The sequence below is a fragment of the Rhinolophus sinicus genome, linkage group LG11 (assembly GCF_036562045.2).
Source record: "Rhinolophus sinicus isolate RSC01 linkage group LG11, ASM3656204v1, whole genome shotgun sequence".
NCBI lineage: Eukaryota > Metazoa > Chordata > Mammalia > Chiroptera > Rhinolophidae > Rhinolophus > Rhinolophus sinicus.
The window spans coordinates 67,273,198-67,299,223 of NC_133760.1; the positions used below are offsets into that span (position 1 = coordinate 67,273,198).

Genomic DNA, 26,026 nt, shown 5'->3' on the forward strand with positions numbered 1-26,026 from the left:
GAAGGGAAGTGTGTGCTAGTATAGAGATGGACTGAGAGGAAATAAGGATACTGCCCAGGCCAACCCGAGAGAAGGTGTGATGATGGTGGTGGGGTGCTTCACTTGTACAGGTAGAAAAGCCTAGTTTGAAGCCCAAACCCAGGGTCCCAGGAGAAAGACTGAGGCTGCCCCTGACTCAGTGTCCCTGTCACCAGCCTGTTTGGCCTCATCCCCTCAGAATGAAGCTGAGCTCAGGAAAAGAGTACCCAGTGAGTCACACTGTGCACCCCCCTAGTCTGACTCAACCAAGGTGATGAGTGGGAAGGGAGAAACTACCCTGTCCTAGCAGGGAGCCCCCTGGGCAAGGTGCCCGTTTTGGCCACAGGGCAGATCCTTCCAGTGAAAGGGCGGGTTAGCCAGACAAAGAGGGAGAGCCCTGCCCAGGGCAGCCAAGGGGAAATGTGACAGGGGCTGGTGGGCAGAGAGAGCCCAAGGGAGCAAGCCAGGAAGCCTAGGCAGGACTGGGCTCGGGATAAGCAAAGGGCGAGGGAATGGTGACAGCAAGGAAGCTTGAGGCAGTCAAACAGGAGCTGGCCTGGGATGACAGAGCTATAGAATATACTTATATAGGCAGAGAATACAAATTCCATAATTCTGTAGCATGCATGTGGTCCATGTCCCCTGGTATTCCCTTTGCGCTGTATTTCCTCAGCTTTCCCATTCTTCAAGAACAAGTAAGTTTGGGCCAGACATTCCCCAACTCAAGCTGTGTCATAATTGAAGTTTGGGAAGGTTCTGGGACCTTCAAGGTATATCATTCTACCTTATTCCTCTTCTACCCCCAGGTAGAAGAGGGATAGCGGGCCGTCTCCCAAGGACAGAATGAGGGCAATCTCCGTTATGGAGCTCAGAAAGAAGTTCCCGGGTTTTGTGGGCGGGAGTGCTTGTGTGAAAGGGGTCCATGAATGATTTCTTTCCCTTCTCATTAGGTAGGGAGGGGGAGGAGTAGAGAAGGGGCCAGAAACAGAAAAGAGAACTGCTGTGTGTGGCTTGTGAGGGGGGAGCTCTGGGGGCCCTGATAGTGACAGGCAAGGTATAAATAGCTTGGGCCCTGCGGCTCATGTTCTGTCGGCTGCCTGTGACGAGGTGCTCAGGAATTCCACTCTCCTACTGGCACCCCCCTTCCCTATCTCCAGAATTCTCATTCCCCCATGCCACCTGTGTCCCACGGCCAAAACCAACCACCAGGCATCAGTGTTGACCGTCCACTTTAGAGGCTGAGCTCGCCTGTGGAGAGATGCCCAGCTCCTGGGGACACATGACACATAGCTGGGTCTCACAAGGGAAGTGTGTGTGTGTGTGTATGTAAAAATGGCAGACTTCTGACACCCAACCTGAGGTGCCAGCTCAGGATTCAGCGATGTCTTGAAGGCCTGATGGAGAAACTGAGGTACAGACCTGAGAAAGGATAGGTTCCTCTCTCTGAGCTGCTGGGGAGAAGAGAAAGGGGTAAAGTGGGTTTCCTTGGAGCCAAAAGCCCCTTTACAAATCCTAGTGGCTCATAGTCCTGTTTTGGGGCATTACCTGGTGTGTCCCCCAGTCAGTTATGGTCCTCCGTTAAGGTGGGAGGGTACAGGGGGAAGCCAGTGAGTGGAGAAAGAAGTCTCTTCTCTCCCCCCTCTCATTCCCTCTCTCCAAGAGAGGTCCGTAAGCGGCCCCTGAGGAGTAAGTGAATGGTCTCAGTAGAGCAGGGTACCCAGTGCCAAGGATGGTTCCCAGCACCCTTCTTACCCCCCTTCCCCAGAAACCTGAGCCTGTTGCTCTCCAGGATAAATCGGGGCCTGACTCAGGCCCCAGCCAGCCAGTCCCAACAGCCTGACCCAGGCGCAGGCTGGTGACTCAGCTCTCAATATAGCTCATGAGCCCAGGCCTCAGGCCTGGCCATGAGGGCTGGAACAGACCGTGCACAATGCTGGTCCTAGGGCCTGCCAAGTGGGGCCGCCTCCCTGAGGAAGGGCCAAGCCAGACAGGGGCACATAGTGGGGCTTACAGGGGGTTTCATCAGCTGAGTATTTGGGGTAACGCTGGCTGGGGCCATAGGCTGTTTATAGCCCCCTGACTCACCACCCGCTGACCTGTCTCAGAGGACCAGGTTGCCTGGCCTTTCACTTGGCCCTACTTCACCCATCAAGGGGTTCAGCAGCCACGGACAGTGGCCATAATTAACTTGGGCTAAGCAGAGTCTGAGTGAGCGGGTCCAATGGGCCATGTTTGAGAATCCTGTTTTTCTGGAGCCAGGGACATTTCCACAGTCACCTGTTGTGAGAGGAGGCTGGCCAGGCTCACAGCAGGTCCTTGGATCAATCGGTGATACTGACTGTGGCCCTGACCTGGGTGCCAGGGATGGTGGGGTTGGATGGAAAGATACATAGACTATAACCTTGGGCAGGTAATGTAACTCCTTTGGGTTTCAGTTTTCTCATCTGTAAAATGGAGTTAATGTTGTCATGGCAATTTTTTATGTATGAAGATGAAAGGAGGGAACATGTAAAATGATGCGTGTGTTGCCTGGCAGCTAATAGGTGATCAGAAAAAAAGTTCGTCTGCTTTCTCTGCTGGTCTCTCAGGGACCATCTGGGGTCGGGTGAGCGAGGCCTTCCTCCCAGCTCTGTCTCTATCCCTTGTAGAATCCACCGCCAGGATCTTCACACGACTCCAGTCTTCCCTTCCCTGAACCCTGAATCCACCCGCCAGAATCAGAACCAGGGTACCTCTGATCTTTAGAACCACCCACCCTGCTCCTTAATAGCAGTTGGTCCTTGACAGGAGTGGCAGGTGGTGTGCTCTAGCACGTGGCCTGGGAAGAGAAAGCCGAGGGGGGCTGTTGTGCTGGGAGAGCAGAAAAGCAGCAGTGACGCAGAGGGCAGTAGAGCGGGAGAGGGAGGCCCCTGACGCTGTTTTGAGTCCTTGGTTCTATCTGTACTCCAGCCTGGGTGCCTGCCTGCCTGTGGCTTCTAGGAGACACCCCTGTAGACTTAAAACAAGCGCAAGTGACTGTCTCACATTCAACCCGGAGAGACCTCTTTGATCTACTCTGGTAACAGTGTATGAATAAGGCTAGGAGTCAAAGCCTAAAGGGATGGAGAGGAGAGCACTCTAAAATGAGCCAACAGGAGCCAAGTGTCCTAAAGGGAAGAGCTCTGTACTCTAAGCAAAAAGGCTCGGGAAAAACGGGACCATTTTCCTATCATTGCCCAGGCTCTAGATTTGGGCCTGGGAAGGACCTGATAAAGTCCTGACTGGGGGCCAACTGCCTACCCGACCGTGACCTCCACCTTGACTTCTAATTCCAAGTTAAATCAGTGATCTTCGATGGTAGGTAACCTTCCACTCTTTTTTTTCATTTTATTAAAATTTATTGGGGTGATAATGGTTCAGTCTTTCCCAGCCAACTGGTGGCCGGAGTAAAGTGAATAAAAAGCAGGGTTTCACTACACTTACCAGCAAGGGGCCAGTCGCCCCAGGTGAGTTGTGAAAGAATTTCTTCCATTAGGTTTACAACTGAGAACACACAATCTAATTGAGGGCAGTGCTTCTCAAATGTTACTGTGCCTAATAACTGGGGATCTTGTTAAAATGTGGATTCTGTGTCAGCAGGTCGGAGGTAGGGGCTGAGCTTCTGCCCTGCCAATCCTGACGCTGCTGGTCTGTGGACCCGTGGGAGTAGCTGGGGAGCTACGCACCCCTAGGTCAGCACTATCGTCACAGAGTCATTTAGAGGGAGGCAGAAGGGATGCGTGTCACTGCCCTCAATCTGGTTGGGTGTGGCCCTGTTTATAGGCACTGGCCTGGGCCTGCCGGGGTGGACTCCCAGTCCAGCCTTGTCACTCCTCTGGGCTGCACACAACTTAAAAACCTCCTAATTCAGGGTGGCCAGTTAGCTCAGTTGGTTAGAGTGCGGTGCTGGTAACACCAAGGTTGCCGGTTCGATCCCTGCATGGGCCACGGTGAGCTGAGCCCTCCTCAAGGAAAAAAAAACTTCTCCTAATTCTAAATGTTCTTGCTACTCTCGCTAGGAAAGGCCGGGGAAGAAATGAATTCATTTAGTGCTTTGCAGTGTCCACCACTCTACGTGCTCTATAGGTTGCTTTGGATTATTTGGGTGAATGAAACAGACTCCTGGTATCAGGTGGAAAGGAAACAGAGGTCCCAGGAAACCAGCAGTCATGGGGGCCATTCTGTCCATTGCGGCGTATGAACATACTTGGGGCCTTTTATATGGAGACATTCATGATCAGAACAACCAATCACAAGGACACTCATAAATTATCTTCATCATTCTGCTTGTCCCCACGGAGACTCTCTCCATCCTTTGTCCTGCTCTGAACTCCAGGAGGCTGACCTTGAAACGGCACCTGGGCACCTCTGCTCTCTGGCTCCCAATGGGATCAGCCAATAAGAGATACCAGCAGGAACCTGGCTGGTGGGAAGAGGGTGGGGGAGCACATAAACTCACTTCGTGGAGGCTTTGCCAAGAGCTGCAACCCCCTGTGCCACTGTGTGTGTCTGGGCTGCTTTTCAGGCCAACTCCTGCTTCCTCCCCTTTCCCATCAGGCCTGGCGTGGTGGCCACTCTCCACTGGTGCCTGGGGACTTCACTGTTCCTTACTGGTTCCCCTAGCTGCCTTCTGTACGTTGTCCCTTCATTAAACTTTTCAGTTGAAGCTTTTGAGTGTGCCACTGTTTACTGCCAGGACTAAGTGACTGACAAGTCATCTCTGAGAGCGAATCCCTGGAGATGTCAGGACTAAGCCACGAAGGCTCACACACTTACTTTCTCAGGGCATCCTTTCCACAGGAGACAGGTGTGGGCACAGAGCTTAAGGCAGGTCATGGGGCCCCCTCACATAAAGTACTTGGTTCGTTCCATTTCTCTGTGCTCAGATGAGGTCCTTGAGACAAGGTTAACAGGCCAGACCCACCGCCTGTGATTCAGCGGGCAGCACAAGGAGCCCAACTCGTTTCATTTGTAGGGTGAGAAATCGTACTTGGGAGCCAGACCCTTATGTGAGGGCTTAAGGGGAACCACTCCTTTCTGCTTGTGTTGCGAGGTATTTAACAAATAAAAAGCCACACACTCTCACGTAATTAGGTTGAGATTTAATGACAAGGAACCCAGGTTTTTATACAAGGCAGGAGATGGGAGCCAGCAGCTCCCCATAAGCCTTTCCAGCGTGGGTGACTGAGGCTAAGAAGATGGGGACACAGGGGACATCTGGGTGGCTGAGGGCTCTGGCACAGTGTGTCCTGTCCAAAGCTGAGGGTAGTGGCCACTGGGGATCTGCCCCTGCGGCGGGCCCAGGTCTGCCATTACTCCATGAGGCAGAACTCTGTCTCCTGCTGTCGCATGTTGGGTAACACAAACAGAGCCACAGCTGCAAGAGCCAAGAACACCATAGGCTTCCACATGCCAAACATGTTCTGTGGGGACCAAAGACAAAGGGTGAGTGCCTTGCTTTCCAAACCCTTCCCTACGCCAGAGAGCCCTGCCTACTGGTGCCGGAGGCTCCTCAGGGCCATCACGGTCCGCTCCCTCTTACCTCATAGGGAACCGCTGCGTCCTGGCACCACTAGATACCTGGAGCACCAAGTGTATCACCTGAGGTGACTGTCTGCATGCCCCACAGGACAAGAAGAATGCCGGTTCCTGTGAGCCACACTTCGGAGGATCCACATGGGTGCAGTGAGAAAGGGTCAGAGGCCATGGCAGAAAAAGGTCAATGTGGGCCTTTGAGAAAAGCAGCGGCACCTCGTTAGCTTCACGGGGGAGAATGAACTGAGTCAAGAGGATGTTAAGACTGAGGGGGAAGTGAAGAAAGGACACGGCAGAGTGCAGGCAAATAAGAGGACCGTAGGCAGCCCAAAGCCTTTGCGGAGACCGATGTTGGCTCAAGGAAATTCAAGGAAGCCGGACACTGGCCCTGGGAAGCAAATGCCAGGGTCACTGAAACACCCCCAGTCGGCGGGTGTGTTCACTGGCTTCCTGAGCAAGTGCTAATGTGCACGGAAGCTTCCAGACTCTGCTGACCAGAGCAAAACCTGCTCATTCATGAGACAACAAAAAGCATCATTTAGGGAACACGAAATCTTGGACAAAAAAATACATGCTTGGGGAGATAGTTTTTTTTTTGTTGTTTTTTTTTACTGTATTACTGGAAAGACAGAATTTGGGTTTTGAGTTGTAAGCCCTGGCGTAAAGTAACAGAAGGATGGGTTTAGGTAAGGACAAACAGCCCATTAATGCTAAGAATGCATTTGCTCAGAGAATAATGGATCTAAAACGAGGATTTTAAGCCAACTAGAAAGAGCAAAGAAAACCTCCCACACTTGTAGAAAGAGTTACTAAAAAGAATATAAGCTATGAAATGGTAAGCAAAACAATGTTGGAAGTGGGTATACAGAGCGATTCATGTAAGAAAATAACAGAAAAGGGAGCTAGAAACAATATTTACATGCTCAGATGCTTCTATCCTAACGTGCGCTACTAAAAATGTCAGGCTGATGCTCTTGAAGGAGGAAAGAGCTGAAACCCATCAATGTGAACTGACTGATGCCCTTTATACAAGGCAGAAGCAAGATTCTAGGGAAGGGCCGGCGTGGGCGTCACAAAGCGGTAAGACATGTCAGATGCTTCTTTCAGACTGGGTTACTAACTTCACAGATCAGGAAAATCATGGTTTAGACTTCATCACGGTGTTTGAAACAGAAACAGACTCGCAGATACAGAGAACAAACTGACAGTTGCCAGATGGGAGGGAGGCTGAGGGGAATGGGTGAGAAAGGAGAAGGGATTGAGAAATACACATTGGAAGGTACAAAATAGTCACAGGGATGTAAAGTACAGCATAGAGAATCCAGTCAGTAATGTTGCAATGACTGTGTATGGTGCCAGGTGGGTACTAGACTTATGGGGGCGGAAGATCACTTGGTAAGTTAACTGTAAATGTCTAACCATTACACTGTACACCTGAAACTAATACTGAATATCAACTGTAACTGGAAAAAAAACACTTTTTCTTGAATCAATATTCTGCCAAATAAAAGAGATGGTTGAAAATGTTTTCCATGATATCATTGGAAAGACTATTAGGAAATAAGAGTAGGATGACAGCACAGTTTGTTGTATGACCAATGAGCTGGATAGAAGAGCCTGGAGAGACGACACTCGAGGCTTGGCCCTCACCTGTAACGTGGATGAGGATGTGAAGGTGGGCTTTCCCCCCGAGCATGTGAAGCTGGTAGGGAAAGGGACTAGTTTGAAACTAGAGTCAAGATTTAAAAGACAAAACAAAACCACTTCACAGGTTAGATCAGTAGTTTATATCTAGGGGCCGGCCCGGTGGCTCAGGCGGTTGGAGCTCCATGCTCCTAACTCAAAAGGCTGCCGGTTCGATTCCCACATGGGCCAGTGGGCTCTCAACCACAAGGTTGCCAGTTCAACTCTTCCCGCAAGGGATGGTGGGCTCCGCCCCCTGCAACTAAAATTGAACACGGCACCTTGAGCTGAGCTGCTGCTGAGCTCCCGGATGGTTCAGTTGGTTGGAGCGCGGGCTCTCAACCACAAGGTTGCCAGTTCGTCTCCCGCAAGGGATGGTGGTCAGCGCCCTCTGCAACTAGAAAACGGCAACTGGACCTGGAGCTGAGCTGCGCCCTCCACAACTAAGACTGAAAGGACAACAACTTGAAGCTGAACGGCACCCTCCACAACTAAGATTGAAAGGACAACAATTTGACTTGGAAAAAAAGTCCTGGAAGTACACACTGTTCCCCAATAAAGTCCTGTTCCCCTTCCCCAATAAAAAAAAATCTTTAAAAAAAAATAGTTTATCTCTAATAGGGATGAATGGAAAGTTCTGCCATGGACACAAAAAATCAACTGCAGGTAGAGAATGAGGAGGGGACGCTTAGCAGCTGCAATGGGCAAAGGGGTTTTATCAACATATATGAAATAAGTTAATAATGTGATATTAGTTATCAAGGGAGCTAATGTGAGCTGAAGCTGCATAAAGACACGTATGGTGTCTTCCTAATTACTGCGAAGCAACCAGGGAAAATTGCCCAAAATGAGGAGAGAGAAGGGGGAGCAGGATTGAAACGTTATCTGTTGCTAACGTTAAGTCCTCAGCCTCCGATTCACAATTTCCTGGCTCTATTACTTCACCTCTGTGCCTTAGTTTTATCACATATCAAATGATAATAACAACAGCTACCTCACAGGGTTGTGGCAAGAATTAAATGAGTCAATACACATATGGCGATGAGAACAGGGTGCTTTATGTAAGTGCTCGCTTTGTATTATGTGCAAAGCACTTTTATATACATGAACTTATCTGATCCTCGATGAGGAAGGCAGAGGTTTTATTGTCCTTTGCTTACGTTCGAAGGAACTAACGTTCAGACTGCATTTTGCCCAGTGGGACTAAACTATGAGAAGAAGAGACACACTCAAGCAAATTCTCTGAATTTGTCAGCCAGTTTCTACTGTACTTCATTGCCTTGATTCCTGGCTGGGAGCTGCATATTGGGGCGAAGCCAGGCTCTGGGCATAACAGGCTCCCCCGAGAGGACCCTTATCCTGGAGTTCCTTCCTTTCGCTCTGCTTGGGCCTGGCTGAGTTTGAGTTGGTGAAAGGTTATGGCTGAATGCTCTGGGTGTCATTCCAAAGGGACTTAGAATTCTGGAAGTGTGCAGGGCAGGAACAGGTACAGGGACAGACTCTTGTCACTAAAGGAGTTAAAGACTGTCTGTGGGGCGTAACCAGAATGCCTGAAAGAAATAAAAAAAGAGAAGTATGGAAGAGAAAAAAAAAAGTGAGAAGGGAGTAAAGGAAGGAGAGAGGAGGAGATGGTGATAAGAGCTACCAACAAATGCTTCAGCTGCCACTCTGAACCGATGCATCAGGCCACACTCCATTTACAGGAACATGAGGAGAGGGTGAGGGAGAGGAAATGGCAGGGGGAGCATGAGAAAGGAGCCAAAACAGGCCAAGAGAGAACAGCTTGTGGGTTCTGGAAGGCAGGTAGAACCCTATCTCGGGCCATAAGACCACATTCTGCCTCCTGAATTTGGGACTCTGCTGACTGACCAGATCACATGACTGGCCTCCTGGAAGGCGCCCTGCACGTCCCAGCCTTGGTTCCCCAAGAACACTTGCATCTCTGCTTGGAAGGACCATTTCACCAATACCACACTCTCCCCAGAAAGCCCAGCTTGGGAAGCCAATTACAATAGAACCCAGCCCCCAAAAGGGATAAACACAGAACTGGAAACTATTCCCTGGCATTTTTACTCTGATTTTTCTGGGGACCAGAAGCCCCAAATCAGAGTTCTCAGTAGAAAGTATATAATATAGTAGGGCTTTCAGTTCCATTTCCCCCACGGTTGAAGGACAAATTGAGGTTGCCCTCATACATATGAGTTTGGGGCGGAGTGGAGGGGTGGCGGGGTGTCACAGCTCTCCAGACGTCCTCTCTCACCCAACAGTGGGGACAGTGATTCCCTGGTTGGCCATCCTGGTTAGTGACAATAGGAAGAGCTTGGTTCTGAGGTTCAACAGAGAGTGCCCAGGCCAGCCTTGCAGGCAGCCATCAGTAGCCAGGCCGCTTCAAAAGTAGCCACAGTGCTGGGATCATCCACATCTTTCCCAGCCAGAAGATAGAAACTCTAATCATGTCAGCGGTAAGCATTCCAACTCCCTGTGTGTTATGAAGACACACTCCGAGATGTCCCGGGCTTTGCAGTAGCCCAAGGAAAAGCCAGCGCTAAAACTCAGACCTGAGTAATGGCTGTTAAAAAACGGCAGAAGAAGCAAGAAGCAAGCAGCTGAGAGAAAAGGGAAAGAGAAGAGGCCAGGGCAACCTGCACCCTCCCTCTATCCCTCAGAAGGAGAGGACACAATACCAGTACCTGCGTTAGGACGACGTCTCGGCCCACCAGCACCAGAGCAAAGCCAATATGACCACCAGGCCTACGAGAGGCAAGGAGAAGATGGGGGGATTGGGGGCAGGGGATGGCTGCAACATATCAAATGACAAAGAAGCACAAGGAGAGACCAGGAGATGAGAGGTGGCAAAAAAAAACAGATATAAACACATGAATCCAACAGATAATGAAGATGAGGAAACAAAGGGAAAAGAGAGAGAGATCAAGAGGTTAAACAATTGGTCAGCGAGAGCAGAAGTATTTCTTCTCTGCTACGCGGGCCTGGGTTTTCCCACTGGTAGCCTCCAGAAGATGCGAAATGGAACAGGTTTAATAGCAGCTTAGGTCCCAGTCAGGTGGTGGGTCCATCTTCCTGGCTTGTCACATCCCTCTCACATCTTGTCGAACCGAGGTGATGTAGACCTTTCCTGTAGGTCAGTAACTGGGAAAGTGAGGCTCTGGCGAGTAAAGCTGGGCTCTCCAGATGAGTGGGATGTATACTTTGCCTGGGTCACTCTAGGAAGCGCGAGTCTTCTGCCAGGCCCCCTGTCCCCTTGTTAGCCCCTCGTTCTAGCTGCTTCCCCCCAAGTCTCTCAGTGTTCGGGGCTCTGGTCCTTCCAGTCCCCTAGGAGTGTGATGCTGTCGTTGTGAGACAAAATGAACTAAGACAAGCTAACAGTGGAGAAGGGCTAGTTCTTTCACTGCAATAATCTTCCAGAGAGAAACTGAGTTTGCAGATGGTAACACATATGCCAGTGGCTTGCTCCCACTTTGCACACCCCACGTAATGGCTGCCACAAGGTTAAGAGAGCACGGAACGCTGGATCCCCAGCCAGTGCTGCGACTGAACTGCCAGAAAATTCCAGATACTCTTACAGTCGACTGGGACACCCCACCACAAGACACATATTTTTGTCCCCTGTGTTTAGAAGGACAGAAAGAACCTGTACTGTAAACTGAGAATTCATTCAGAAAATACTCAAACTCTTCAGGGAACCAGAGCCCCCTGTTAACCTCAACCAGAGCAGGAATTCAGCTGCTACGTACCTGGACAGATGCACCGGTTGTTAAAATACAGAAATACGGTTGTACAGCTGGTAAATTACCCAGGATACTCCCATCCCAATCTCGAAAGAACAAGCAACTAAAGGGTTAGGGCTCTGGCTGGTGTCCCTGGACTGGTCAATACCCCTGATGTACAGACTGAACTATTCTATAACTTCTGATCACCTCAGGCCCTACGCTCATGCCCTGTAATATACAGAACTCAGTGGGTGAGACCAGGCCCCCTCCCCCAACTCCTAACAGCAACAACAAAGGTCAAACTTTCCAGGGTATCTTGGGAAAGGAGGATTGAGTGACTGGCCCCTGGCTGATGGAAGGCCTCGTATTGCAAGCGTCTTTAGTGCAGGGGGAGGGGGAGCGCCCCCCGACATAGGTAACAAGGGCTACCACGTCCATGAAACTAATGACCACCCCTTGGTTTCCAGCATAGCTGGTCTTTGTGAGACAGTTCTCTATTGGTCTAAGCCTGCCATTTCCCACAGAGAGACCACTCTCCCTATTCCCACCTCCATATGTGCTTTCCCCAAGTGATATGCCTCAGAGCTCGCTGGCCTCTACTCCAGCACAAGTCCATCCTGGGGCTGCGTCACCCTGAACACTGGGGCACCAGAGCCCGAGCACCCGTTTCCCACCTTGGTCCAGCCTTTAGCTGCAGTTACCTTTTTGCTCTCAGAAACTTGGAGGGGGTTGTTTTCCCCTGCAGCTTCGTCCTCCTCATCTTGGCTGCCTTCTTCCTTACCCTCCTGGTCTCCAGACTCTTCAAGTCCCTCCTCTTTCTCATCTTCTGCAGACTTCATGTCTATAAGATCTGAGGGCTCAGAAACTAGTTCACCCCTGGACTCCTTCTTCGGTTCCTCTTCAACTTCTTCCCTCTTTTCCGCCTCCATTTCCTCTTTCTTTTCCTCCGTTGTTAGAACATCTAACTCCCGGTTGCTGGCCTTGTAATACAGCACCACCTCCAGACTCTGCGGGGCGGAGGTGGGGCAAGATGGGCGATGCTACCTGCGACGACCCTGACCCCCGGCAATGCTGACCTAGCTCAAGAACCTCCCAGGGTGCGGGCAGCATGTCCCTGGGACCGAGTGGGTCCCCTGCATAGTGTGAGGGCAGTCACACCCAGCCAGACTGATGGCCCACAGTGTGTCTGGACATGAGCCATTCCAGACAGCACCATCCAGGTTCTTAAGCTCCGCACCTCCACTGCTCTCCCTCCATAAGGGAAAGTCTTCCGTCACGTATGTATACACAGCTGCTTTGAATAAATTCCTCTTTTCATCCATTTGGTCCTTCTCTTGGGGGTGGGACCCAGGAAGAGCAGGAGCCCCAGAACATTGGGCTGGGTTAACTGAAGCAGTCATCCAGCCCAGGGGCTGTGGTCCTTTGGGGCTGTAGCTCCAGATGTGATCAGTCTGTATCCCACTCTCCCCTTAACTTCACAGGAAAAGGGAGGACCAGATGGGTACTCTAGACACCTCAGAGACCCCAGAAACTTCTCTACAAATCTCTCACCTGGTCGGGATGGTGGCAGAGATGATTTTTCTTCCCAGGATCTCCTCTACCTTTCTGCTTCTCTGGTTACATAGGTTACTACTCACCTTTCTGGTCTCGCAGTTGCTCTCAGAACTCTCCAGGCTTGGGGTGGTCGACTTTTTATTTTGAACCCCACTGGCATTCTTATCCATGTTCTCACTGCCATTCTCGCCCTTGCGGTCTTTGGTAACAGAGGACCTCTTCTCTCTGAGCTGGCAAAGCTCTTCCTGGCAGCAGTGCAGCTGCCCCTCCAACTGCTCCTGCACGGCCAGGAGCCGGCCCTGCTCGTCCATGCTGGCCTGGTACCGCAGCTGCAGCTCCCGCAGCCTGGTCTGCAGTTCTCTGATCTGTTGGCAGTGGAGGGCCCATTACCCACTGGGGCCTGAGCGGGCCGCCTGGGCCCTGCCTGGCGCTCACTGCCGCGGCAACTGCCCTGCTAAAGCCCATGAGGGAGTAGATACTACAGAAAACACAGAACTGAGGAATATGAGCCTCTAAAGCAGGTTTACAAACAGCTCCTCCCTAACTGGAGGCACCTGATCATTTAGATCTAATATGATCAAAAAAGGAGGCATTAAATTATGTTTGTACTGTGACCTGTCTGGGGAACGACCATACGGCTACCCCTTCTGAACCTCAGGCTTTATTCTAATGTGATTTTTGATGGGAACTCTGAGTTCACCAAGCTACTGCTCCACCAGGTACACTCACCTGAGGAACTGTGTTGGACAAACCTGGGAGTGAACCTGGGCACCCGCGACTCCCTGGAAACAGTGGCAAGTCCCAACCCTGCTTCCTAATCTCTGGATCAGTCTCTCCTGACTTCTGGCAGCACAGCAGGCGCTCCTTGGTATGAGCCAATACTAGGCCCTAGGCCCGTGTGCCTACCGCTGTCTGAGCCTCTCCTGTGCACACACAGTGACCCCCACTGGACCGTGGACTACTCTTGGCCCCGGACAAGGCCATCTGTCCCATTGCTAGTAGATGCGGAGCCCTCTTCTTGGCTTTAGGAGAGATCCAAGAGGAGACATGGCCCTGTCCCGGAGGTGCTTACAATCTAGCTGAAGACACAAGATAAATGCACACAAAATAACTAAAGAAAATTGGCAGGTGAGAAAACATAACTCTATAGAAGTGCTTTAGGACACAGAGCAAAAGAGAGACCAGAAGTCGCACAGGGAAAAAAAAGAAAAGAAAAACTATTCAGTCTTGATGATTAATGAATGCCAGCACCGTGGGAACCTGAGAAATGGCCATCTCTGCGGCAGCAGACTGCCCGGCCTCCTGAAACGCAGCCCCTGCTCTGTCTGTCTGACCAGGAGGGGGGCAGCCATGCTGAGCAGGCAGTGAGCTCCTGACGCTCTCCTGAGCTGCTCTGCAATGGCTACGACCTCCTCTGCTGCAGGGACTCCTACCAGGAACCCTGCCTCCCTGATCGTAGTTACCTCCTCCTTATCGCTTTGGGAGTCAGCAGGGTTCTCAAGGCCCTCCATGCACTCCCTGAATTCCTTTTCGCAGGCATCCAGCTCTTCCTTCAGTTCCTTCTGCTTGTCCAGCAGCTTGCCCATCCGCTCGTGCAGCAGGCTGTGTGCCTCCTGGCTGAGCTGGTACATGGCCTGTACGCCTTGCAGCTTGACCACCAGCTGGGCGACCGTGTCCTCCAAGTGCTGTGGAGGGTGGGGGAGTAATGGCGGCACCGCGGGAAGCACCTGCCCTCCACCCCACTCTCTTTGCTAGGCCCGTCCTTAGGGAGGAAAGCATGGCCACAGGGTCTGAAGCTGCCCGGGGGGATACTGTATTCCTCCCCAGCAACGGCACCGTGACTGCGCTGATGAAAAGTCCTGAGTCTCAGACCTCCATCCAGACAGAAGCCACCTCCACGTTACGTGGGCAGCATGCCTCATTTATGGCCAGTGAGCTCCCCAGCTCAGTTCTGACCCCACTGCCCACCTCACTTCTATGACTTCTCTCTTAATAAGCTAAGAACCTTCTTTCCCGGGCTGACCTGTCAGCTGGCTGCTTTTACCTCTATATCTTCAAGCTCAGCCAGTTCGTCATCAGTGCTGCTGGTGACGTAACTCTTGTAAGAGGTGTCAGAGCTACTGCTGCTGCCGTAACTCTTCTTATAGATGACGCTGCTGGCGCTGGTGCTGCAGTCACTCTTCACACAGATCTCATTGGTAGTGGTGCTGTCGTAGCTCTTGAGAAAGTTCTCGTCACTGGCCTGGGTGCTCCTGTAACTCTTGTGGTAGCTCTCGCTGCCGTCAGTGCTGCCATTGTAACTTTTTTGACAGTTCTGGCTGCTGGTGGCCGTGCTACCATAACTCTTGTTGTAGGACTCAAGGCTCATTTTTAGAGAAGGGGACTGGGCTTGGAGCAACTGCATTTCTTCCAGGCAGAGCTGCAAGTCGGCCTGCAGCCTCTTCCGTTCCTCTAGGAGCTTCTTCTGCTCCTGTTGCAGCAGCTCCTGCTTGGCCTGGCTGGCCTCATACAGCTCCTGCAGGGCCTGCACCTGGGCGATGATCACCTTGGAATGCCGGGAGGGGTGGGGATAGCATGGTTACTTGAACCCCGCCGTCCTCCTAGCCGCACCCCTGCTGATGCGGACGTCTGAGAGCACACGTTAGAGAACTGCTCATATACACTCGTCTCACCATAGCCTAGGTCCACGACTTGGCCGGCAGGTAACTGACATGTGTCAGTTTCTTGCTCATTGGGGAAAACCTCCCTCGGGCAGATAACTCCAAGATTTCTGGGCTCCCATTTCTGCTGTTTCTGCACTCAGGTACATCCCTCTCCTTGGAGCAGTGCTGAGTGTGTCTGGAGAACACTCTGGCTCCCCTACCCTACCCTCTTCTTAGGCAGGTGTACCCATTATCCTCACCTTTCAGACTCAGTCCCCTCCCTCACCCCCAATTCTAAAATCAGACCTGGCCTTGAATGTGAGCATACAAAGAATTCTTTCCTCAGAAGATGGGGACTTGTCACTACGAGTCCCTGTCCCTCCTGCCCCAATGGCGAATCTGGCCTCTGGGCATGTTTCCCAGGCCCTCTGGGACTGGCTTCTTGGCTGCTGAGGCCCAGGAGGAGATCGGATTGGTTAAGGAAATATTTTATACCTGGTTCCGGTCTCTGCGTCATCCAGGCTGAAATCGGATGCCCCTGGAATCTGACCAAATCTCAGTTTGGACTCCTGCTAGTCCCTGGGTCTCCCTGTCCAGGCTAACATCTGAATGAATCGATTTTGTCTAAATCGAAACTGTCTACCTGCTTTTCCTTGCTCCCACCGAGACATCACACCAAATTCATCCCCCAAACCTGGAAGACTTCTGTGGAAATCTCCACCAGTGAGACCCCGGAGGCATCACCCCCTGGCTGGTATCTAACCTCCCTGACCGGCTGATTGTTGCCAATGTCCCAGTGAAGACCGTGTGGTGCGTACCAAGAATCCCACATGCCAGCACCTCTGCCCTTGGAAATAAATGGCTCCATATTGGCCTCAGGTAGAATACCCAACGGTTATAGCGTTTGATCACTGAAAAGCATGCTTCTCAATTATCAACCAGCTCAGGAGAAAAGAATGACGCCTTTAGAGTCAGGTCCAAGGAATCCAAACGAACATGAAAATGACATTATACATCTGGAAAATGAGATGTCGAAGGGATTGAGCCAAATTATCAGGCACTACATACTTCCGGGTCATCCCGGTTCTGTGTTCACAGGGCTTCCGCTGGGCAAGCATGTGGGTGAGGTCCTCAGGCCGTATCTAAAGCCTCATCTTAATTGAGCCCATGAGTGGTCATGGCTGACTCAGGTCAGGGCTTCAGTACCATCCTTACTCCTGGCCAAACAGACCTTCCTCACTCTGACTCTCTGTGCAGCCCCTTTCTCTGCTGTCCTGCTGTCCCCATAGCCTTCTCCCTGCCTCTTGCTACAGTTACCTTGTTTTGACATTTTGAGGATTTAGGCGCTTTGGAACCTTCCGGATTCTCCAACACTTCCCGGAAATGAGAGTCTTTGAAAAGATGCAGCTTTTCGTGCAGCTCTAATTGTTCTTTTAACATACTTTCTTGACTCTGGACCAGTTTTTCTTGCTCCTCTTGCATGGCTTGGTAGAACAGCTGCAGTTCACACAGGTCTTGTAACTTTGAAAGCAGCTCCTGACTCTGTGAGGTAGAGTGGAAGGAAGGGGGCAGGAACTGTGGGGGTCACATGGGAAGACCTCTGCCTTCCTCCTGCTATGGATCCTTCCTTTAGAAATCTGCAGGGTGGGAGGAAGCCTTCTGTGGAGACCTGCTAGTTGGTAGTAAAGAACTCCTAAGTTTGGAGGTATTTTGTAGTTTACAAAGTACTTTCAAGTATATTTTCTCTAGATAGACTAAAGAACTAAATATAAAATGTTGGACAGATTCCAGGGTATAACATGTATTTTAAGATGTACAACCCTAATCAGCTATATTCAACTTTTTGGTTGGAGGAGCTTGGAAAAGTAAGCTTGGAAAAGAAAGTAAGAAGTGGTTGGTAGATCCCACCCTTTTCTTTTTCCCAAGGATAGTCACACCTGGGAAGCTTCTGAAAGCAGCCTGTCCAGGTGGCAGCCACTCCCTGCCTGTGGTTACCTTCTGGAAGAGACCAGATTTGGGTAGTGGGATGGTGAGTCTGTGCAGCTCTTCTTGCAGCTGGCCCTGCTCCTCCTGCATTCTCCTCTGCTCTTCCAGGAGCTCGCACTGCTCCGTCTGCAGCTGCTCCATCTCCCTCTGGCTGACCTCGTACTTTTCCTGCAGTTCTGTCAGTCTGGACAGCAGTCCATCACACTGTGGGTGGGGTGGAGCATGAGGGGTGATCACCCTGTCAGGTAGTTCTCTGCCTGTGCGGCTAGCAGAGCACGTCTGGGTCCCCTGCTTCTTGCGATTGACCAGGGTCTCCCGCCCTGCACTGGTCATCTCGAGCCACATGGCACCCACACAGGTTGAGACGCTAAGTAGGGGACCCCAGCAAGCTGTTCAGGACTGCTTTTTGGCTGTGCTCTAAATTTCTTCCACTCGTCTCTTCTGAGAGCGTTCTGAGCGGGAGTGTTATCAATGCCCCTCCCTTCTACTTCCCCGCCTCCCTTTCCTCTCTTATATACCACTTTCCTACCCTGCTGGGAATTCTAGCTCCTGTTATTCTCATTAGCCTCAATTTGTTTTTATACCTAACTATGCTCCTTACCAATAAAGACTTAATTTCACCCTAATTTTTTCCCATTTTTGGTTTTCATCATCATTTTTTTAAAAATCTTTAGAAAAGCATGTGCTATTGCTAAATTTGGGTTGAGAAGACTAAATCATCCCATGATTCCAAGAACCCAAATCTTCTAATAGCAGACTAATTTCAGTGCTGTTTGATGACCAGAGGAAAAGCTGGCTCTGGATGCCCGTATGCTTTTCCTCTTCTACTAGGACGGGTTATAATGAGGAAGCCATGGACCCCCGAGCTCCTACGCTGAACTCCAGCCATATCTAAAACTGACAGGTGGACTGTTGGGGCGGCCCAAATAACGTCCCCAAATTCGGTGTCTCCTGAAGGCCTTTCCCTGAGGACACAGCCTGCTGTTGGCTGTGGCAGGAGCTCCTGAGTATTCTGGCAGAATGTGGCTTGTTCCACTGTTTTTTTGAGAATCTTGTGCCTGTGCTCTATCACGCTTCAACACCTTTCCATTTCCTATCAGCGATCCCGAAAGTGCTCAACACAGGGTCACTGATAACGACTTGCATTTTATACATTACGGAAAAAAGAGAAAATGAGTAAGGAAGGCTGTATTTATCACTACCAGGATTTATCACTAAAAGGAAGTGAGATAAGAGTAGTCTTCTGTTCAGTTAAAAGAGGGTCAACTTCAAGCTTACAGGACTTAACTATTCTGAAGTCACCGAATAAATCCCGGAAGAGCCTAGGTCCTTCTAACACCCAATCAGTGTTCTGGGCACAAGACCACGCCATCTGACAAGAGCATCTGCAATCTGCCTCAAAAAACTGGACCTTCTTTTTCTAGTTCTAACAATAGAAATTACATTAGGGGCCGATGTGTACGTTCTTCTCCAGGAATAACAAGATATCACTACACACACAACCATGTGCAAAATCTTCAGGTGTTCAGACTGGATCCAGATGTACTGATCCTACGAAGCTGTGGCTCGGGTCAAGGTCAAGGCAAACTGTTATAATGTTAACAGCATGGGCTCTGCCTCTGTTTCCTGCCTTGCCACACGCAGCTGTGATTGGACAAGAGCCCACCATTGGGTGGATAGATGACTTTACCACTTGCCCTCACCTCCTTCCTCCAGAGAAAGTGCCCAGGAGATCTCACCTCTCTTAATCACAATTACCTTATCAGCACATTTTCCCTTGTCCTCTGGGATGGGCGTGGTGGTCTTGAGCTGCTCCAGCTCCTGCTGGCAGAGCAGGAAGTCCTGCTCCAGCTGATGGTACATGTGCTTCTGCAGCTCCAGCTTATCCTGGCTGGTCTGGTACAGCTGCTTCATCTCCTGAAGCTGGCACTGCATCTCCGTGTTCTGGGGCAGGGGAGGCAGGCCCCACCGTCATCCCAGGAGCCCTGGTGGCTGCACTCTCCTCTCAGGCAGGGACTAAGGGGACTCTACCCTGTCCTTTCCAGCCTCAATTTCATCCCATTGGAGGCTCCCTGAGATGGACCAGTCCCGAGCAGGCTCTACACAGGGCCTTCTTGGGCTTCCATTTCTGGGAGTGGGGAAGGGAGAGGGCTTCTTTTTTATAGACTGACTTCCTGATTTACAATCTAAGGAAGGTGGGAGCATCGTGAGTTTCTGAGGCCACCTTTCTACTTTCTATCCCCCTCTCACCAGCAGCTACTCCACAGAACTCCTATCATTCCCACTCGTCCTCTGTACCGGTTCTGTCACAGAAGCTTCTGCCTTGCCACCTTCTCCCTCACCTGAAGCGTCTTTTACCTTCTCAGTGCTCTCTTGGAGGCAGTTCGCGATGCCCCTGAGGCGTTGTACCTCTGCGTCGTGGTACTGCAGGTTCTCTCGCAGTTGCTGCTGCACGTCCAGCAGCTTATCCTTCTCACACGTGACGGTCTGGTACTGGAGCTGGAGCTTATGTAGCCGGCACAGTAACTCCTATGATGGAGGGGGGCCTTGGGCAATACCTCTGGGATCCTCAAGCCACTCACTCTTCCGCCTGAGTCATCACAGACACGGACAGTCTAAGAACTGCCTTCTCCCTGCCCCTCACTCACGGGTTGTCCTCTCATCTACCGTAGTGCTCGAGGGCGGCTGGAGTTCACCTGTGGTGCTGCACAGGTGGTGGCTGGAATCGTTTTAACTCTCTACTCTTACCCAGTTTCCCAAAGCCTCTTAGCACCTACGCTGCCCCTCACCTCTGGTTGCGGTTACCTTCTCACTTTGCGTTTCTACAACAGCGGATTTCATGACTTTGAGCTGCCGGAGCTCGGCCTGAAGTTGGAGTTGTGCTTTCAAGAGCTCAGTCTGCTCATCCTGGCTAGCATCGTACTTTTGCTGCAGGGCACAGAGTCTGGTCTTCAGCTCCTCGTTCTGTGGTGGGGAGGATGTGGGTAGAACAAGTTACTCCCAAGAAGCAGCAGACGCCTCTACAGATGAGTTTGGTTCTTTTCCAGACGCAGACATCTTGAGGTTCTCCCACAGGTCACTGGTCTGGTTTCTTCTCTAAGGCAGACACTCCATGATGACTACCATTTCTAGAATGCAATGCTATGTGACTTCTCCAGCGGGTCTCCAGGAGACTGTACCCCTGGTTGCAGGCAGGAGTCAGCAGAGCACAGCTTTACTCTGCGCTCATCCTCCCATGAAGCTGCGACTCCTTGGAGGCCCTGCTGCCCTCCCCAAACTCCCTTCCCATCAGTATTTACCTGGGTGGCGTGGTGGGAAGTCTGAAACCGAAGCACCTCATTCTGTGCGCACTTGAGCTCCCTCTGCAGCCGCCTCTGCTCCTCCTCACTGGCCTGGCGATGATGCTGTAGCTCTTCCAACTCGCAACACAATTGCTTACACTGTGCGGGAAACGGAATGGGAAGGTGGCTCGCTACAGGTACCACTTGCACTCCAAGAACAGGCTTGGGAGAATATTTACATCAGACAAGCAAGCAAGGCCCCAGAGTCCTAGCTCCGGCCATGGCGCATGCCTCTTCCATCAGTCCCGCGTCAAAGGAGACGCTTCTCCCACGGGCCGGGAGGTAAGAGACAAGGAGAGGGGCTGCTTCCCCTACCTTGTTCCGCATGTCGTGCATCTGCTCCTCGGCTCCCAGCAGCTGCTGCCGCAGCAGGTGAGTTTCCGAATCAGGCTCTAGGAAATCCATTTCTGAAGTCTGGGACTCTGCTGACAGCATATTCTTTAGTGTTTGGGAGTCCAGCCACTTTTCTGTTGCTCTTCGTGTCCTGTAATCCAGAAACCCAGAGCCACGTTTGGGAGAGGGCACTGCCTGGCATCACCCGCCACGTGTGCTTGGTCCTGATGCCTTCATTTTAGGCAAAAGATGGTAAGGAGCCTGGTGTCAAGCCAGCTCTACTCTGGAGGCCATTAGACTGAATCAAGTCCATACGGACAACAAAGGAATCGCTTCTGATCTACTTTAGGGCAGAGCAAAGCTGACCTTAATGTCTAGAATGGAAGAAAACTAATTTCAGAACTCACTCAAGTCCTAGACAACTGGGCTGGATCCCCATGCCTGCTTCTAGGCGGTAGCCCTGTCCTCTGGACACCCTGGGAAGGACCGGTTCTCCAGGAGCGGGACGACGCTCCTCAGCCTGGCATCTGCCTTCACCAGCTCTACTCAGGGCAAAGCCCAGTCCTCCAGACCCCCACCAGCCTCCTGGCTGTACCTCTCACTCTCCAGATCTGCGAGCTGCCCTGTGAGGCTGCTGTTACTCTCCTGCAGAGCCCGGTACTCCTCGTTCAGGAAGTGGTAGCGCTCCCGCAGTTGCTGTAATTCTTCTGCAGAGGACGACAGAGACAGAGGAGGTCCCAGGGAGGAAGCACGGTGACCAGCCCCCAGTATTCCTGCCTAGAAATCTGAAAGCAGAAGGCTGAATAGTTCCGCTTTTACTAAAGACCGAAGGGACCCCACATGCCGAGGCTTAGAAGGCAAGGCTCAGAAGATTCCACACTGCAGTGGGTCTTCGTCCTCTTTCGGGACGCTGCCCTCCTTTTCATCTTCTCAGAAGATTCATCCTTGTGCCTATCTGCAAAACCCCAACCAAGGCAGAGTCTTGGGATTTTAGGAGATTGTGAGGAGTTAATTGTTTGGTTTATTATATTTAAAGTTTTCATCCAGCTGTTTGATTACCTTCCTATTACACATTTAGTACAAAGAGCTGAGAGATGTGAACTGCCAGGTATCACACCGCCAGTCCTGGCCTTTCAGAGACAACTCAGGCATCCTGAATGTCCATTTACTTCCTTTATCACCCCACCAAATACACTGGCCCGCATGTGGTCAAGAAGTCTTTCTAATGATCTTTTATCTGCTGACAGAAGGGCCCATTCTAATCAGACCCACATATCTGCCTCAGGCATTGGCAGAGATGTGGTTGAAATGCCCCAGCACGGGTCCCTAAGTACCAGGTATCAATACTTTTTAATGCTGTGATAGTACAAACAGCCATATCTGTTTTGTTTCTTCAGGATTAAGAATTAGTTCTCTGAGAATACTAATTCTACTGATATTTAAAGAACCCTAACTGGCTCTAATTAGAACACAAAACCTATCTTACCTGCTGTCAGCTTCAACACCCTGAAATTCACTGCTAATGTTTATTCCAATCAGAAGTCCTTGGAAGACTGCAGATTACCATAAAGGAAAGGAAGGAAACTAATCTTTAATGAAAACCAGCCATGTGCCAAACATGAGACTTGATGGGTTCAGCCTCGGATTCAGTTAGTGTGTGCGCGCTTTCAACATGCTAGGTATTCATTCCATTTAATCCCCTAAATAGCCCTGTAGGGTTTTCTTTTCTTTCTTCCTTTAACATAAACTTTCAACTTTACAATAGTTTTAAATTTACAGAGACGTTGCAAAGATAGTGGAGAATTTTCTGGGAGCGTTCTCACCTAGCTTCCCCTGTTGCTAACATCCGACAATGGGTATTTTTTTTTTTTTTTAAAGATTTTATTGGGGAAGGGGAACAGGACTTTTATTGGGGAACAATGGTCAAATTGTTGTCCTTTCAATCTTAGTTGTGGGGGGTTCTGTTCAGCTTCAAGTTGTTGTTCTTTCAGTCTTAGTTGTGGAGGGCGCAGCTCAGCTCCAGGTCCAGTTGCCGTTGCTAGTTGCAGGGGGCACAGCCCACCATCCCTTGCGGGAGTCGAACCGGCAACCATGTGGTTGAAAGGACAGGCTCCAACCAACTGAGCCACCTGGGAGCTCAGCGGCAGCTCAGCTCAAGGTGCCGTGTTCAATCTTAGTTGCAGGGGGCAGAGCCCACCATCCCTTACGGGACTCGAGGAATTGAACTGGCAACCTTGTGGTTGAGAGCCCACTGGCCCATGTGGGAATCGAACTGGCAGCCTTCGGAGCTAGGAGCACGGAGCTCTAACCGCCTGAGCCACCAGGCCGGCCCGACAATGGGTATTTTTGTCACGTCTAAGGAATCATTTTCCTGTGCCAGGATCTCATCTGGCTGTAAAGTTGTATTAACCAATTTTTACAGATATGGAAACTGAGGTACAGAGAGATCATAATGAGACTAAGTTCATGCTGCTACTCAGTGGAGCTGAGATACTGAACGAGGTCTATAGAACACAAGGCCAAGCCTTTGCACTGGGCTGGCTGCCCTCTCCCAGCACCACCAGTCCAAAGGCTCTTCTGAGAGGCTTCTCACAGCTGGGAAAACCTGCAGTTCTTTGATTCCTTGTTGATTTGCCTCGGCTTGACCTTGCCTAATGTAGGGCCTCCCATTATACCCAGATCATCAATCTAGCCTCAGAATAAAGGCATACTCTCTGATGTCATGAATCCTAGCAACTAGCAGGGAGACTCACTGTCTGAAAGCAGAGTTCTGAGCTTTTGAACACCTCATGTATTACTAGAAATAACCTCCCTTCCTCTCCAGCTGTCTTGTGCTCTGATTTGTTGTCCCCTAAAGCTTCTACTTTGGGGAGAGCTAAGGAGCCTAAGCATTAGCATGCTGGGGCCTGGGAGCAGGACTGGAAGGGCCCCCCCCGCCCCGAAAGCAGTCTAGGCAAAGCGCCATGATGCCAGAGCAGCAAGAAGAGTTTCCCAAGGTGATAGGCCCCCCTACACCCATCTCAGAACTGGAGATCTCCAGTCTTTCCCAGGAAGGGCTTTAGCAGAATCAAATCAACTAATGCCGAAGGCTCTCTGAGAAAGAATTCTCAGGGTGCATCTCCATGGTGCTATTCCTTACACCACTATTGACTGGTTGTGTGATATCTGGGTAAGTTTTTCTTCCTTATAGTCTTGAGTTCAACTGGGAGGTTTTTCCTAGAGGTTCCTAATTCATGATTTAAGACCACTTTCCACCATCTTCTTGCACACTATCTCCCTCTGCTTGACTTTACTGACAGACCAGGAAGAGGGCCTGTGCTCTCATACCTTGCATCTCAGGGAAATCTGAGAGACTGGATGGGTCCGACGTCTTCATTTCCATTTCTGCACGGAGGGAGGTGATCTCCAACTCATACTCCCCCCGAATGCGCTCCATGTCATCGAGTTCATTCTGCAGCCGGCAGAGGTCCTCCTGCAGAGATGCTAAATCACTCTCGTGTTCAGTCGCAGAATCCTCCGCTGCTTGTCGCAGAGTGTGGATCTCCGTCCGGGCCAAATGCAGCTCCTGTTCTATTTCCTTAAGTTCACTTTCTTTCTCACGTTCTAACAGGGAAATCTCCTCCCGTAGAGACCGCAGCTCACCTGCAAAGCGCAAAGGTTGGGATGGTCAAAAGGATTAAGTGAACTAATCTACCATGTTCTAGAGGCACAAAGGTAAAGGCAGACTTATTTCTCATCTGGAAACTCCTGACAACCTAGTCTCTACCCCGTCAGAGAAGTGTAGCTTCACCTGGTAGAGAATAAAGGGAAGAAATACCTAAGAAGGGAATGGAGAGTGAATCTGTGTAGTAAGGCACAGAAAAAATGCAGATTTTGCGACTTGGCACCAAAACCAACAAGTTAGGCTACTGCAAACAAAAGTATTAAATGTTCGTAAGGAATCGCCTGACAGTTAAAGACCAAATTTAATTTACAGCACTTTACTAATGCCCCAGCCCCAAGTCTTTCCAAAAATTACCTCACTAAAAAAATTTACACAGATTATTCTCACCCAGTCAGTCTGCGAGGTTAGAAATTATAGAACCTCAGAACTTCCATGAACTGCCGGAGGTTAAGTACTGGCCCCCAAACAATGTATATTTAGAGTTCACAGCTTAAATTCAAATGTAGGTTCATCGCATGATAACCAAACATGGCAAAATAAACGTCGATCAATGAGGGATTGTTTAAATTGATGAGGTAAGTGGAATATCAGCATTCATAGAGAAGACATGAAAAAGTTTCTATGACATAATAACTAGAAAGAAAATTGAGGAGCGGCCAGTTGGCTCAGTTGGTTAGAACGTAGTGCTCAAAACACCAATGTCATTGGTTTGATTCCCACATGGGCCAGTGAGCTGCGCCCTCCACAACTACAGTGAAAACAACGGCTTGCCTTGGAACTGATGGGTCCTGGAAAAACACATTGTTCCCCAAGAAAAACTTGAAGAAAAAAAAGAAAGAAAAGGAAAAGAAAAATGAGCTATAAAATGTATGGTATTATCTTATATTTGCAAAAAAAAACTTATATACATAACACAAATATGCAAAGACATAGAAAAAAGATCTGGAAAGATCCATGTGCCAAACCGTAAAGAACAGTTCCTTCTGAGGAACAAGATAGCATGAGATGGGGGAACATCACATATACCGGTGCTCTTTGAATTTTCACAAGCCTGTATTTTATAATAGATTTTAATTTACAAAAGAAATGTTTCAGGGCTCTCACTATCTGTGGAGCATCTCAGGGTTTCTGAATATGGGTAGCCGTCTGGGATCAGGAGAACCTAAGAGTGGAAAGAGAGTAAAAGGCACTGACACCAGCAGAGAATTCAAAATTTGGAAGCCAGGATTAGGGAATTCACGAGGCTTGGACTGGATCAGGACCTTCCACCGAACCCTTTGCAAGTCACACTGTCCTTATCCCTCCTCCCAGAACTCCTGCTCATTCTACTCACCATTCAGAATTCAACTTTCCCCACCTCCGCCTCAAAAAACCAAGCACGTCTTCTATTAAATGCTCTCAAAGCACCTTGTAGTTTGCACTGCGGGTGTGTGTATGTGTGTGTGTAAAACATTGGTCTCCCCCTCACTTGGTTATAAGCTTCATGAAGGCAGGGAACATGTCTGTTTTGCTCACTTTATAGCT

At 50.2% G+C, this 26,026-nt stretch overlaps 1 protein-coding gene across 10 annotated transcripts in view; it reads right to left on the minus strand.

Annotated features, from left to right (window-relative positions):
• Positions 1 to 5,118: 5,118 nt before the first annotated feature.
• The window catches only part of CCDC136 (coiled-coil domain containing 136), a 28,126-nt gene continuing 7,218 nt past the window's right edge, over positions 5,119 to 26,026 (minus strand). Inside the window, exons 5-19 of one of the 10 annotated variants that reach the window (XM_074315624.1) lie at positions 24,166 to 24,480; positions 21,434 to 21,545; positions 20,821 to 20,989; positions 20,464 to 20,604; positions 19,970 to 20,128; positions 19,523 to 19,693; positions 18,923 to 19,108; positions 17,174 to 17,368; positions 16,496 to 16,720; positions 14,581 to 15,081; positions 14,000 to 14,221; positions 12,620 to 12,901; positions 11,684 to 11,989; positions 9,945 to 10,051; positions 5,322 to 5,459 (exon numbers count right to left, since the gene is read on the minus strand). In XM_074315624.1, coding sequence (XP_074171725.1) covers positions 9,950 to 10,051; positions 11,684 to 11,989; positions 12,620 to 12,901; positions 14,000 to 14,221; positions 14,581 to 15,081; positions 16,496 to 16,720; positions 17,174 to 17,368; positions 18,923 to 19,108; positions 19,523 to 19,693; positions 19,970 to 20,128; positions 20,464 to 20,604; positions 20,821 to 20,989; positions 21,434 to 21,545; positions 24,166 to 24,480 — 3,086 coding nt within the window. In that variant the 3' untranslated portion in view covers positions 5,322 to 5,459; positions 9,945 to 9,949. Of the gene's footprint in view, positions 5,460 to 9,944; positions 10,052 to 11,683; positions 11,990 to 12,619; positions 12,902 to 13,999; positions 14,222 to 14,580; positions 15,082 to 16,495; positions 16,721 to 17,173; positions 17,369 to 18,922; positions 19,109 to 19,522; positions 19,694 to 19,969; positions 20,129 to 20,463; positions 20,605 to 20,820; positions 20,990 to 21,433; positions 21,546 to 24,165; positions 24,481 to 26,026 lie in introns of all 10 variants that reach the window. The other 9 variants (XM_074315623.1, XM_074315628.1, XM_074315625.1 and 6 more) reach the window with 9 other exon arrangements.